The sequence below is a fragment of the Phoenix dactylifera genome, chromosome 5 (assembly GCF_051530095.1).
Source record: "Phoenix dactylifera cultivar Ajwa chromosome 5, Ajwa_hap1_PhDact_Kaust_v1.1, whole genome shotgun sequence".
In the NCBI taxonomy this organism is placed as follows: Eukaryota; Viridiplantae; Streptophyta; class Magnoliopsida; order Arecales; family Arecaceae; genus Phoenix; species Phoenix dactylifera.
In genome coordinates, this window is record NC_143194.1 from 1,230,161 (window position 1) to 1,243,894 (window position 13,734).

Below are 13,734 nucleotides of genomic sequence, written 5' to 3' on the forward strand. Positions count from 1 at the left end.
GAAATTACATGGCATTCCTCAGAAAACTGAAAAATTGCAGACCAATTTTCGTTTGAAAAAAAAAAAACTGCATTCTGATCAAAAGTCTCACTAAAAAAATCTCTCGTTTTTTAGCATAAGAAGCACATGCAAAGAACAAGAATTCCGCCGTGCATGCAAAGGCTCACTGATCACAAGAGCATACGGAGTAGGGAAAATATGGCGGGAGCATGTGTAGAGAAGCAGCCAGGCTTCATAGAATCACTACGCTACCAGGTGTTAGAGGAGGCTGGAAAAGATCATTACTCAAAGTCCATTCAATTTGATGAAGCCCAGACCTCCAGGGTTTTCATTCATCTGATGCACAATCCAAACAATCTTAAATGATTCTTGTGCAAATATCTCTCCAAACATTGCTCCGAAGTCTGCTAAAACAATTGTAAGAACAATATTAAATGTTTCTGCTACACCATTTCTAACTCATCCTGATCTTATTAACATAATAATCGTCCAAGTAGTATTCCACCAGCATAAGCTTTGTTTGACATCTGCAGACCTTTTCTTTTCTACTCAAGCAGGTGTAAAAGCTTTAACGACCCAATGTACTTCAGCTCAGCCACTTGTAGCGCACAACTTCTAAATCAACCCTGTGCTACAAGAGTGGCATATTATTCAAAAATATTCCATGAATATGAGCATAAAGCTGCTGAACATGATGGTATTTTTTTTCTAAGCAAAAGGTGGAGAAGGTTTCAGATGTAACCTGATAAAATATTATTGAGACATCCAGACAAAGGGCAAAAATACCAAGTGTCATCAACTGCTGCCATATATAAGACATGAGAATAATAGAACTATGTTGTAAGAGAACATGTTCTTAAAAAAACATCAGAGATTTGGACATAAAAAATGAATAGGTTACACATGAATGTATCCTTGGTACAATAAAATGGCTGTGAGAGCACAGATAAATGGGGATCAATTAAAGCCTGAGGCCAGAACAAAATCAGATGGTGCAAATGTATCCTGCTTGTGATCACAAGGCTACTTCTTGTCTGCTATTATACTGGAAAATATTGGCAATCATTTGGAGTGCCTTTGACAGTCATTCTCTGTTACCAATTATGCTTATAAAAAAACTAGAAGAGAACTAGAAAAACTATATGCCCTGTCCATAAGGTCTTTCAGAAACTCGGACACCAGGACCATAAATTCTACGACAGCGATCGCTGAATGAATCGACCAATCGGGAAACAACCTCCTTGAAGAACATGGATGCCACCTGTCAGTGTAAAACAGTGTGAGATGTAGCCAAAAATTTGAAAACAGGAGCATAAAACAGCTAATATGACTAAACACTGGAACTTCTTGCTAAATATGGACCACAAAAATGAAATCATGAAACTTCTTTAGGTCGGCCAATTAAGCAAGCATGCCCCTCATCCTTGTTTGAATCATAGCAATGAGATTCTTGGCACATCAAAGAGTAGTAATTCTCACATCAACTTTATTAGATAGAATTGCTGCTTCCATATCAAAATAAAACCCTTGCTCAGCTGCAAAGGCAATCCAAAACAATTTTCAAATTGCTGCTCAGTTCCTTCTAAATGCCTGTAACCCCTTTTAGTCCAGACATACACACAGACATATTAGAAAGAGACATAGACAGATGGCTGGGTTCTAATAATCTTTTAAATGACTGCTCCTGCTAATCAAGCCAGAAGAGACTAGAGAACAGGGAATCTAGACCCATCTTTAGATGGAGAATTTTACCCTTTGTTTCAGTTACCTTCTTGCTTTTTTCTCTGATATCTGATGCATCTTGCCCTTTCTTGCCAAACTCTACATTGACAAATACAAGCTAATCTTTGAGTTCGAATACAAAAGCCTAGTCCCTTCTATATGAGATATAGTTTGTCAATTAAGGTATAAACCAACACAATCCAGGGTATTCTGGATGATATATTGCCACAATTTAATTCACATGGAAGCCAGAGTTCATCCAGCAAGATGTTTATACAAATCCCATGAGCGGGAAATTATCCACTCTATAGTCCTCGTTTTGATTAAATTTTTTCCCTGCTTTTCTTTTTCTTCTCCCTCCAGTTGAACTCAAAGAAAGGAGCGGTCATAGTGATGATACGGTAGCAGAGAGCACATATGAGTAATTGCAGAGGGAGGAGGTGGTGGCGGTCCAGCAGCCAAGATGGTAGAAGGAGGCAGCGGCAGTGCTGGCCTCAAGGTGGGAAAGCATGGGGGAAGATAAGGGGGGTGGTTGATTGCACAACAGCTGAGGTGGGATAGGGAGAGGGAGAGGAATAGGGGGTGGGCAATCATAGTGATTGGGCACTGGTCAAGCAATGGGCCAAGGTGGAATAAGGATGGGTAGGAGAAGGTCGAGGTGAAGGGATGGGAGGTGGTCGTCAGTGGGAGGAAGAGGGAGGGGAGAGGCAGATTAGAGAGCAAGGTTTGCCGTACCAGTCCATACCAGTACCGAACTGGTACGCAATCTCATACCGTATTGACACTCGGTATACCTCACCGTCTCGTATCATACCACGTACCGACACTGCAATAGGATGGTACCAGTACGAGGTCCGGTACCGAGATAGCGAACCTTGTGACAGAGATAGAGAGAGAAAGGTTAGGAATATGGTTGTTTTCAGTGGAATGTCAACATCAAGGGTGGGCACCTTGGCGGAAAGGTGCAAGTAGGCTTATGACAGCAAAGAGAATAACCCGAGGTTGGGCAGCACTACAAGAATAGAGCAAGATGAGAAAGAGGGGAAAGAAACAGAGGCATCCAACCAAACAAACCCAATAATCACGAGAAAAAAAGACTTTCTTAGAAAAACTTTTGTTTCTCCCGCAGGATTTGGGCTCACCCACAGTTTGTTGATCTTGTTGATTTATTGTCCAAACTGAGGTTTGCAATCTCGGTAGTAAAACTTGTACCAGTATCATATTCATATAGTATCAGCGTGCCCGGTATGAGGATTGGTCCGATATAGGTACAGTACGGTACCAACCAGTACAGGTTGCTATGAACCAGTTCGACAAACCTTGGTCCAAACAACTTATCCTAACCCCCTAAGGATGTTTAAACCAAAGATAAGACAGCATGACTTTTGTAAACCCTATCATTCACAAACAGGACCTTACGTATGTTTGCAGACCCACATTCAACCAGTTTTCAATTCTCCATGAATTGGTCCAAAACCTAGCAAAACAACTTTGGGACATAGATAGTCCTATCATGAAAATTTTTTTACCAGAAAAAGGAGGGTAACCCGCCAAGATGGTGAGGGTAACTCAGTTTATTAAGGATATCATGAAACTTAGAACATGTGTTGGCAAGTAGGAAGACTACCAAGTTGCTTATGACTACCAGATTAGTTACAAAATGTAAAATCATAAAATCTGGGAGCAACTCTATAGAATTATCCTGGACTAGGATAGACACAAATGAGAAGGTTTCATAAAGTGAGTTATATTCATCTCTTGGACACAAGATATAAGCCAAAGAGCCAAATATAAGCTTAATTGGTGAACCAAACCAATGCAAAAAAGATATACTTCAATAGGTCACTACTAAATGTCATGTATGCATGTAACATTAGATAGACCTGTGATGCCACTGGATATAATGAGGTCTCGTATATGGGGTGGCAAAGTTGACGAACCCAACATGGAAAATATTTTCTTAGCGAGTGATTGGTTTCCAAATATTAAAAACATTCAACTGTTAAGCACAAAAACCCAAAGCAGTCTGACACCATTAGGTATCAAGTAGAAGATTCACAAAAAAAAAAAGGACACTAGAAAAGAAAAAAAAGGGTGGCAGAAGGGTATTTATTCCTATAGTGATTTAAACTTTGTGAAGTCCAGACCATGTATAAGCAAACACTTGAAATACATAACATTGTTGAAAACAATTTCAGTTGAGTCTCGTGCTTTTCTTTGGTTTGATGTTTACAGAATTTCAAATATGGAGAATTTCTTGGCCTTGTTTGGTTGGAAAAAAAATAGGGATCAAATTCAGCACCAATGCATCTCTTTGGCATACTTAACACAAGAAAGAGGTTTTTGCACAATCGAATGAAATATCAATAATAGCCAACTTACCAAAGAAACAAAATAAAAAAAATGTGACAATAGAATGTAACACTACCTGCCGATATAGAGGCGACCGAAACTTGAAGTCCACCAAGAAGTAAAGGTCACAACTTCCCGGAACAGGACCAGGATTAAATTCCCAAATGTTAATCAAATATTCAAAAAGGCCACTTTCTGACGCAGTTGTCTGCAAACAGCACCAAATGTGCCCATGAGTCCAGTGACAGCATAGAAAATAATAAAAGTAAACTCAAGTATATACTTAATTAAAATTGGCCCCACAGCTCAATTACTTGGTTTTGAATTTTTTAATATGAAAGCCATGAAACTAGCCGTAGCTTGTGCAATAAATACAAGGGCTGGGGAAAAAAAAGCAAAAATGAGAGTAATTAGAAGTTGCATATAAAGACCAAAAACCTCAATAACTTACAGTTTGTGGCATATTTCTGGAAACCACAGATGCAAACAATTCGTGTAAGGACATATTACCTTAATACAAATTTTGCCTTCATCATGACTTAATAGCATGAAAATGGCATCGACATCAAACTGACTAGTGTAAACTCTAACAAACATGACTGAAGATAATAATAAAAAGGAAAATAAACATGCCACTACAAGTTCTGGAGTCCAGGAGATCATTATTTAACAAGCTCGAATTGAGTTTGTTCAATGCTCCAGCACCAACATCAGCAGAGCAATGAGATGACCAAAGCTTGGTTGCACCTTGTCAAACAAACCATGTGTGGCAAGTAGAGCAGAAGGCATTATGGGTGGGCACTAGATCTACAACTTACCTTCACATTTATGAAGGGAACTGATCAGGTTTAACCAATAATTCCATGTGGACTCTTTCATCCTTCAGGTGAACAACGATATAGTAGAGGCGGTAAATCATGGTCAGTTTCTAGTACAGCTCAAATACAAAAATTGGTTTCTTGTTCTTATCACTGTTTGATTGCTTCCAAGGAGAAGGGTATCCATTGTATCTAGCAGATCGTATGAATAAAGTGGATCATAAAACTACATCCCAGCCCCCAGCCCAGCTTTAAAGAAAACATACCAATTAAAACAGCTAGTCTAACGCTGAGCTCATTGAACCATTTAAAGACCTGTATTTAAGCTTATTTACCATCATATGGCCTCCATTCCAAGGTGTACCAGGAAGGTCTGAGGTCTAAAGTTGCTTTACTTTAATAGTTTGCCAATGGAACAAAGTTCAACATGCATAGAAAGGAAACAATGGTCGGTGCACTTCTGATGTCATGCATTGATCTTGTTCTTCAAACTATTTAAACCATCATTAAGTGTTTAATCATTAGCATGATATTGAAAGTACAATCATTTTTCCTTCTCCAAATATATACATCTCTCTGTGTATGTATATAGGCCTTTTTAATTGCTTGAATGCTTTAGTGCGCATGTCTTTTATTTATTTAGGGATGTTGACAGAGCAAGGTAAAGCAAAAACAATAAGAAAGTGGTTGCCAAATTGTTGAACATCTACTAAAAAATTGGCAAGCTGCTCGAAGATTCACCAAAAGAGAATCCTTTGGCAAGCTAGTTGACAAAGCATATAGAAACGTAAGATGGATACTGAGATATAATTAGAAGCTGGCAACAATAAGGAAACATATGAATGGAACTTAATCACGAGAATTTGCCAACAGCCCACCAGCATCAAATAGAGCATGTATTTTTCACTTGCAAAGATCAAAAACGATGCATAGAAGATTAGCCACATTTCCCAAGGGGGATACAGCTTTATTGTGGTTACATTTTTTAGATGGCTGTGGAGAACTAAAAGAAGGTAATAAAGAAGGGATGTCATAGACTGCGGCAAAGATGAAAAAGGAACAACAAGGGAAACATAGCGAGGCTCAACAACAATCGACAGTTGCAACTCATAAACTTAAAAATATTGTAAAATCACACCATGTATCAGTCATGTTTCCCTCAAAAGGAATCTTTTAATCATCAAAATGGAAGTCTTACTGTAAAAGGTCGCATTCTCAAAGATGGAAGAAGCAGATACCTGCCCATCAACACTGAACAATAGAAAAGCCATCTTCGCAGAGCAACCTTTATGTTAAAGTCAATTTAAGTGGTACAACTGATAGTGGCTAAGAACAAAATAGATAAGCAGAATATCAGTTTTCCTAACAAATTCTAAGATAAGTTCTACTACTATTCAGAAAATATCCTGTCATACTAGGACTTTCTTTCCCCTCTCTTTTATCTTCTACAGTATATCACTTTACTGGTTGGTTCATCACTATAATGTGAGCAATGCACTGTAATACTAGTATATTATTAAAATATAACAAACATTATTTCTAATCACCAACCAAATAATGTCAAATTCTAGTTTTGGACCATCTATTCACATCAAAGTACTGACTAGGCTACACACAAGGCCATGGAAACAAGAATAATCCGCAATAATGACCACTTCTTAGAATAATGAGGCAAGCAAGTGAGTTAAAAGAAGATTAGATCCTAAAAGAAGTAGAAATTTAAAGCAAGTCCTAAAAGTTGGAGAAATTAAAAGCTAAACTTATTAGCACCAAACACTGAGGTATTGTTCAAGCCAGAAAAAATGTGATCAGGTCATCACAAGATTTTGATAGCACCATAATACTGCCTTTTACATTGATAAATAGGATTTCCGTTCATAACAGAACCTCCATGAAATTTAATATCTAGCAGAGCATAAAAATTAACTTACTTGTATATGTTTGTCATTACAAGGAATATAAAAGTGCATTTTTAGCAAAATCAGAAGAAAATCTTGAAGCTTATACAAAATGCAAATCAGAAAGGTTGATTTTTTTAAACTATGGTTTAAAGGTTAGCTCTAGTTCACAATGAAAATATCTCTGATGTTAAATATTAAAGACATGGTCAGGTTATGCATAAACTGTAATTTTAAGTTTCAGCCATCAAATATAGAGATAAGCTGACCATCCAACTTGCTGGCGTGTTAGAGCAAAAAAAAAAAAAACCTTTTGTTCATCCACAGATTTTGAGATAATTAAGGTTAGATACGTTTTCTTTTAATAGTCTTTATGATAATTAAGGTTATGCATGAAATTGTAGTTATAAGGTTTAACCCACAAAGATAAATTCAGCAACCAACTCACTCCTATGGTAGAGCACGAAGCGAGCTATTGATCATCCATATCTTTTATGATAATTAAGGTTAGAGTCATACTCTGTTAGGGTTGATCTGATATTTGGGATATCAATGTTCAGTAATTCAGCTTTTATCTGAATTATGATTCCCCATAGATCTTGGTCATGCAATCAGTTGCCCTCCTGGTCCTCCTAATGCTCCCTTCCTCTATCTCATCTCCTCATCTAATTCCAACTCATGTTGGAAATGTCACATACATACAGTAGTGGGCATCTACAAAACGATTTATCATATCTATTCATGTTTTAATTCTTAGCTAATCCAAATATCAAGGTAGAAAATAACAAGAAAAAAACAAATATTTAGAATATGAAACTAATCCAAGTACCAATTTACAATACCCAACTTTAGTAAAATATTTAAAGGTCAATGTACATAAATAAGCAACAGTAATGACCTTAATAGATTTTGGCTTCTCCAGTTCTACATGAGAGACATAGCTCTCAACCAAAAACTTGAAACCAATCTCCAGCTCAGCATCAAAGGACCTGTCATTATTCCGTCTAACAATCCTAGAACGCTGACACCACGGAACAAAATCTTCATACAAGTCAACAGCTGCCACCACTCCAAACAACTGTTCTGGTGAGTACCTGATTATTGAATAATGTGTTAAAATATAAGGTACAGAATACAATGATCCTATGTAACTTAGACAGGATCAGCAACTGCGAAAGCAACAAAATGCTTCATACTCATGTGAAAATATAAGTCAGATATGTTGGTTTGTGATAAGATTATCTCAAACTGGATAAGTTTAGGATGACTCTAAACAATGGTGAATTTTAGTGTTTAAAGATAACAGAAAGATTTTGATGATCATGTAGACATCAATTCAAAACAGCTTGGCACAAAAAGTTGTGTGCACTAATAACTACAATTGAATAAGATAGTTTTCCATGAGTGAACCTTATAGCTGCATAGACCACCTGAGGTTGCAAATCCACACCATCCTCTAAGTTATGTGTTGAAGGAAAGTTAGCAACTATTAACACCAGAGGTTGCAAATTCACACCATCCTCTAACTTATATGTTGAAGGAAACTTAGCATCTATTAACACAACTAAACAGCAATTTTACTCTTTTCTATAAAATTTGAAAAGAATTACATCAATTGCCTCTTCAAATATTAAGCAGAAAAAGACGATGAAAAGAAATACTGCAGACTTATTAAACGAGGACGTAAGCCTCATTGTTCTGAATAAAACAAAACTGAGCAAATCATGATAGGAACATGTAAATTAGCATTTTGGCTATTGGAAAGCTAATCAAAAGAGGCACAATAAAGCACAAAACATACCCCACCACACGCCTCTCTTCGTGAGTTTTTGAAAGGACATTTCCTTCTTCCCCATCTCCACATCCAAGAAACCACCTGGTCTGAGTGCCATTGTAAGAATCCCGGAAAGAATTGTGAAACTCTTTATCAGCATCGACCAATTTATCGATGCATGGATTACCCAATCGACCCACACTTCTCAGGCTTCGAGTTTGAGCAAATCGCTCCAACTTCCTCCCACTCTCCGGGCATCTCTTCCACGATGCCAATTCATATTTCGTAAGCCCCAAACCACGCTGTCCACGCGATTGTAACCTTGCCAAAGCCTTCAAAGGCGAAAGAACAGGCGGCATCGTGTTTTAACCAGAGACCGATTCAGAACAAGAGGAAGATTTCAAGAATCAATCGAAAACCTTAACAACAGATGGTAAAATGCAGTCTTTCTTCGATTTTGAGCTCCAAGCCCTAGTTTTCCACGGGAGTGTCGATCTCTCTGGAAGAAACGGGCATGAGAGGAGCCTTTAATGATCTTGAAGCCCTACGATCGGCATAATACGGCAAAAGAGCACCTGCTCGGAATTCAAACCCGGAAGGCACTCAGAAATCAATATGGAAACGTCGCCCTTGGACCTAGTTTGGAAAAGTCACGCGTTTGGACGATTTGAGACCAAGCAATCGCTATCGGAGATGGGGAAACGAGCGATCAATCCCGCGATTCTGCAAACCCTAATAAATCCGCCATCAGAGAATTGGGGGTTGGAGACATTGGCGTAATTTGAGAGGGCGACAGCGGTTGGAGACCCTGAATTGGATCGTTCGGCCGGCGTCCCTAAATATCTCTGCCGAGGCGAAGAGAAGAAATAGAATAACGTTTCATGTGCCCGGCCTGGAACCGGTCAAGTCCTTGGGGTGGGAAAAACCTGAGCCGGTCTGCCCTCGGGATTGGATCGGGTCATGTTGAGCCGGGTCGGTATCTCCTCGCAAGAATTTTTAACAAACTTTAGCCTCTTTTTAATAAGAAAGTATACTTTGCACTGCATGCTGGCAAACAATCACAACCGCTCAATATTCTAAAATTCATTTATTAAACACCCATCTCAGTGCACGACCATAGAAATGAGCTATTATGTTTGGCTGCATACACAGCCATATGGTGTACGAAATGTAGGGTATCAATTCTCATTTTTAATGTCGGTAAATTAACTTGTATTAGAAACAAGTCTCGGCATCATATAGTTGGTCAACCAGGATAGGTTAGGTTAGGTCAATGAGGCATTCGGTCATGCAATAACAGATTAAACAAGTATAGTCTGGTTTTGGAGGCTGATAATATCATATGGTTGGTCAATCAGGATAGGTTAGGTCAATGAGGCATTTGGTCATGCAATAACAGATTAAAGTGTTGGGGGAAAAATAGACCACCCCGCAAATATAATTAAAGCGCCCAAATCCGACCAGAAGGCCGAGCACGGAAGCGGCTGAGCTCATTCAGGCAGGCCGAGAGCAGAAGGCGACCGAGCGCCCCTCCGAGCAGGAGGCGACCGACCGCCCCTCCGAGCAGGAGGCCACCGAGCGCCCCTCCGACCAGAAGGCGACCGAGCGCCCCTCCGAGCACCAGGTGACCGAGACCAGAAGGCTGAGACCAGAAGGCTGCCGAGCACAAAAGACAGAGACCAGAAGGCCGAGCCGACCTCAAAAGGCCGACCTCGGCGTCCACGTGCCGCGGCCATGCCCTGCAACAGCCTTACCGCACCATGCTTTGCTTGCAGGCCATGCCATGGCATATCAACTAGGGACCATACCCTGCTACGACCGTCAACAATCATCACGCGTGGCCTCTCCAGACCTCCAACTTACTCCACAATTAATGCGCACGTCGCCTGCTGCCTACGGATCTCCAGTTCTCCACGGCAAATCAGCACAGCAGTGTTCAATCAGCCGGGACAATTCCCTGACTCCGACGTGGTCTCCCACTACAGCATTAATTCGCCTGATCGTGCAGCATGCTCAAACTGTACGACGACCTCGCTCCATCATCTCACAGGTAATCCAGCACCTCTACAAAAGGAGACCACTCCATTTTAGAGGGGGCTGGCTGGTTGGTAGGCAGGTAAAAAACTCTGATACATACTATTTCCTCCAAGAACATATTGGCCCCCTCTGACTTAGGCATCGGAGGGCCGGCGCCGGAAAGCCCGGCCACCGGCTTCTTGCAGGTTCCTCCAGAAGGAGCCGCATGCCGACGATCCACCGCCCGCCGTTCTCGCTCACAGGTCCTCCCCCCCCCCCCCCGGAGGACGCCGCCAGACAACGAACCGCCGTCCGCCGATTCTCCCACCGGAGCTCCTCTTCCTCCTCAGCCGACGGCCGCCCCCGGGTCCCATTTCCAGCAACATAAACAACTGTGGTCTGGTTTTGGAGGTTGATAATTTATTTAGTTTAGGCATGCATACGGTAAGAATAGATCATTTATATAGCTTAAATTATATTCTCTACTAATTAAACTTTATTTCCAACTTTTTCTCCAATCAAATTTGGATCTTTCTTGATCTATTTAATGAGAGAATCCTCAATTTCAATCTAATCCCAAGCGAATAGATGACATATGGCACATGCTACATGTAAACGGCATCTTCTCAAGTAGGCAACACTGTACCATAACACTAAATAGAAATTATGAATAAAAAACTTTTTCTAGCCCCTTGAAATTTTGTTTAAATATTTGTACTTTTAATGTTTGAATTTTAGGAGGGAGAAAGGATTGGAATAACATATCTCAACATTTTTCTTCTTCATATTTTACAATGAATTCATGTAGGGCTGACCTCCTATTTTCTAAAAAAGGGTTATGTATATGAATTTAATTGACTCGTATATGATGAGGGGTGAAGACATAATTACGATTTTAAATTTACAAAAGGATAAAAATAAGAAGCTTCTCAATGGTGAGGACATCCTCTGAAGTTAGAAAGGTTATAAAGGGAAAAGTATATGAATAAAGAGATGTTCCAAAGACAGATAACATGTCCCAAATAAAGGTTATACCAATAGATCATGACATCAAGGTGTATGACTAAAATTTAATGATCTTGAAATGAAAAAAAAAAAAGTAATGAAGTGATGTAGGTTTTCTAGATTGACTAAAGCTTTAAAAGACTAAGTAAATAGTGTTGATGAGAGTGGTACAAGATCAAATAGGTAAAAGGTGGCATAGCAAAAAATTGAAGCAAGGTCAAATAGAAGTATGATAAAGTAATACAAAGGTGGTTGGTACCATGCTAAATGGAAATGATAAGCTATCATTTTGCTCACATGAGAGAGAAAGTGAGAATTTAAGGAGCCAATGTAACTTTTTAAGTTTTAGTAAGAAATATATATTCTCATCTTCCATCTTTTATTTTTTTCCTTAAAAAATTCAAAGCTTCTAACATGTGCTAAAACATGAGCTTTATTAATCAAATTGCATTCAGCCTAAATTCATTTTAAACCGACTTCACGTGTGCAATTTTTTAAAGAAACATGGTGGTTATATGCCGCCACTCAAGTTTCAAATATGTAATTTGACTTTGCAATCCAACCTAACTATGTCATTATATTAGTACTCTTATGTTAAATGTCTGAAGCATTTTACTGGAAATCTAATATGTAATTATGTTTTAGATTTCGATTAGGACTCGTTTGGTCCACAAGGTTATGAGATGCAAGATCCAAGGCTTTGGTTAGGGATGGATCTAAGTTGGATTTAGCATAGGCATGCCCAAAGCTCAGCTGAACTCACTCACACTTTTATCAAATGGACTTTGAATCTTCATCAATGCTCTCTCTAGCTAGGACTTCTTATCAAATCACCTATCATTATACGTCAACAAACTGAAAAATGGGATGCATCCAATTCATATAATGACATATTAAATTAACAACCATTAATTATTAGGATATGCTAGAATGTATAGGACTAACTTATCTAGAAAATTTGCAAGAAACACAAAGCAGAGAGGATATAATTTCAGCTAAAATTATTGTTTAACTATATCCTGGAAGGATTTATTGCTAACATTAGGCATGTACAAGTTAAAAATAATGAATAGCACATTACACACTTAAGCTATTCTTTTGTCTATTTATTTCTTCTAGAGCCATGAGATGTTTTTAGGACCTCATGTGGACCTCGTACTTGACTGATGATTTGGGACTTTGTTCATGAATCAAGGAACTGTTACGGATATTACGATCTATTAGATATGCTATCATTCCAAATACATAATCAAATTTATATATTTTATGAGTGTACATGTTTTAAACACATTTTTATTATGTTAGAGAAATTGTGTAAATTTGTTGGCAGTGCTTTGCACAAGGAGGGAAGATTCATTGGCTCACAGATTTTTCAGTAAAATTTTGTCTATATTATTTAGTTGTATATGTAATTATAAATGAGTAGAGCTTGTAGATTTGTTCCTTCTCATATACTTTTTCTAAAATTGAAATTCTATAATAAAATTCTATCTATTTTTTAAAATTAGATAAAATGCTAAATTTAAATCTTTTTCAACATAACCTCTTCTTACCATCAAATGGCTTGTTTGTCTTGCCATCTTGAAGTCTCTTCGGTCCATTTTGAGTTATCAAAATTTTGGTTAAATTCTATTGTCAACTTGCTTGCCATCTTGAATTCTCTTCGGTCCATTTCGAGTTATCAAACTTTGGTTAAATTCTATTGTCAACTTGAAATAAGTATCAATCTAGCAAACCATACTAGTCAAGTAAATAATTAACTTGGCAAGATAGGATAGCCCCACCATCTAAAAATAAACTTAAAATATTGAAATCAGGCCAGAAAAAAATAACAGAGTTGGGTTCGTCCAACCAGAGTCTTCAAACCATATCAGATGGGGTTTGTTGCTCTTCAAAATGATTGATATATTTACAGTCATTCTCTCTTAATTACCTATCTTCTATAAGTAAAATATCAGTAGTATTTTGGAAAAAATATAGTCACACCCCTTCAAGTTTGGGTGAGAAATATATTGGCCCTTAAAGGTCATAGTTTTCAATTAACCCCTAAGACTTATTTTTGGTGTCAATGTGGCTCAGTCATCCATCTCCTTTAGGAAGCATTATCACATGATCATCATGTGACAACTTCATACTCCTAAAATGCCTT

The 13,734-nt window shown here is 38.4% G+C and overlaps 1 protein-coding gene across 1 annotated transcript; it reads right to left on the bottom strand.

The window, feature by feature from the left end:
* Positions 1-783: 783 nt before the first annotated feature.
* Positions 784-9,452, bottom strand: LOC103706956 (Polyketide cyclase / dehydrase and lipid transport protein). The gene is made up of 4 exons (XM_008791246.5): positions 8,592-9,452; positions 7,689-7,884; positions 4,151-4,282; positions 784-1,261 (listed from the first exon to the last, which is right to left on the bottom strand). The coding sequence occupies exons 1-4, from the start codon at positions 8,921-8,923 to the stop codon at positions 1,139-1,141; spliced, it is 783 nt and encodes a 260-aa protein (XP_008789468.3). The 5' UTR covers positions 8,924-9,452; the 3' UTR covers positions 784-1,138.
* Positions 9,453-13,734: the final 4,282 nt, after the last annotated feature.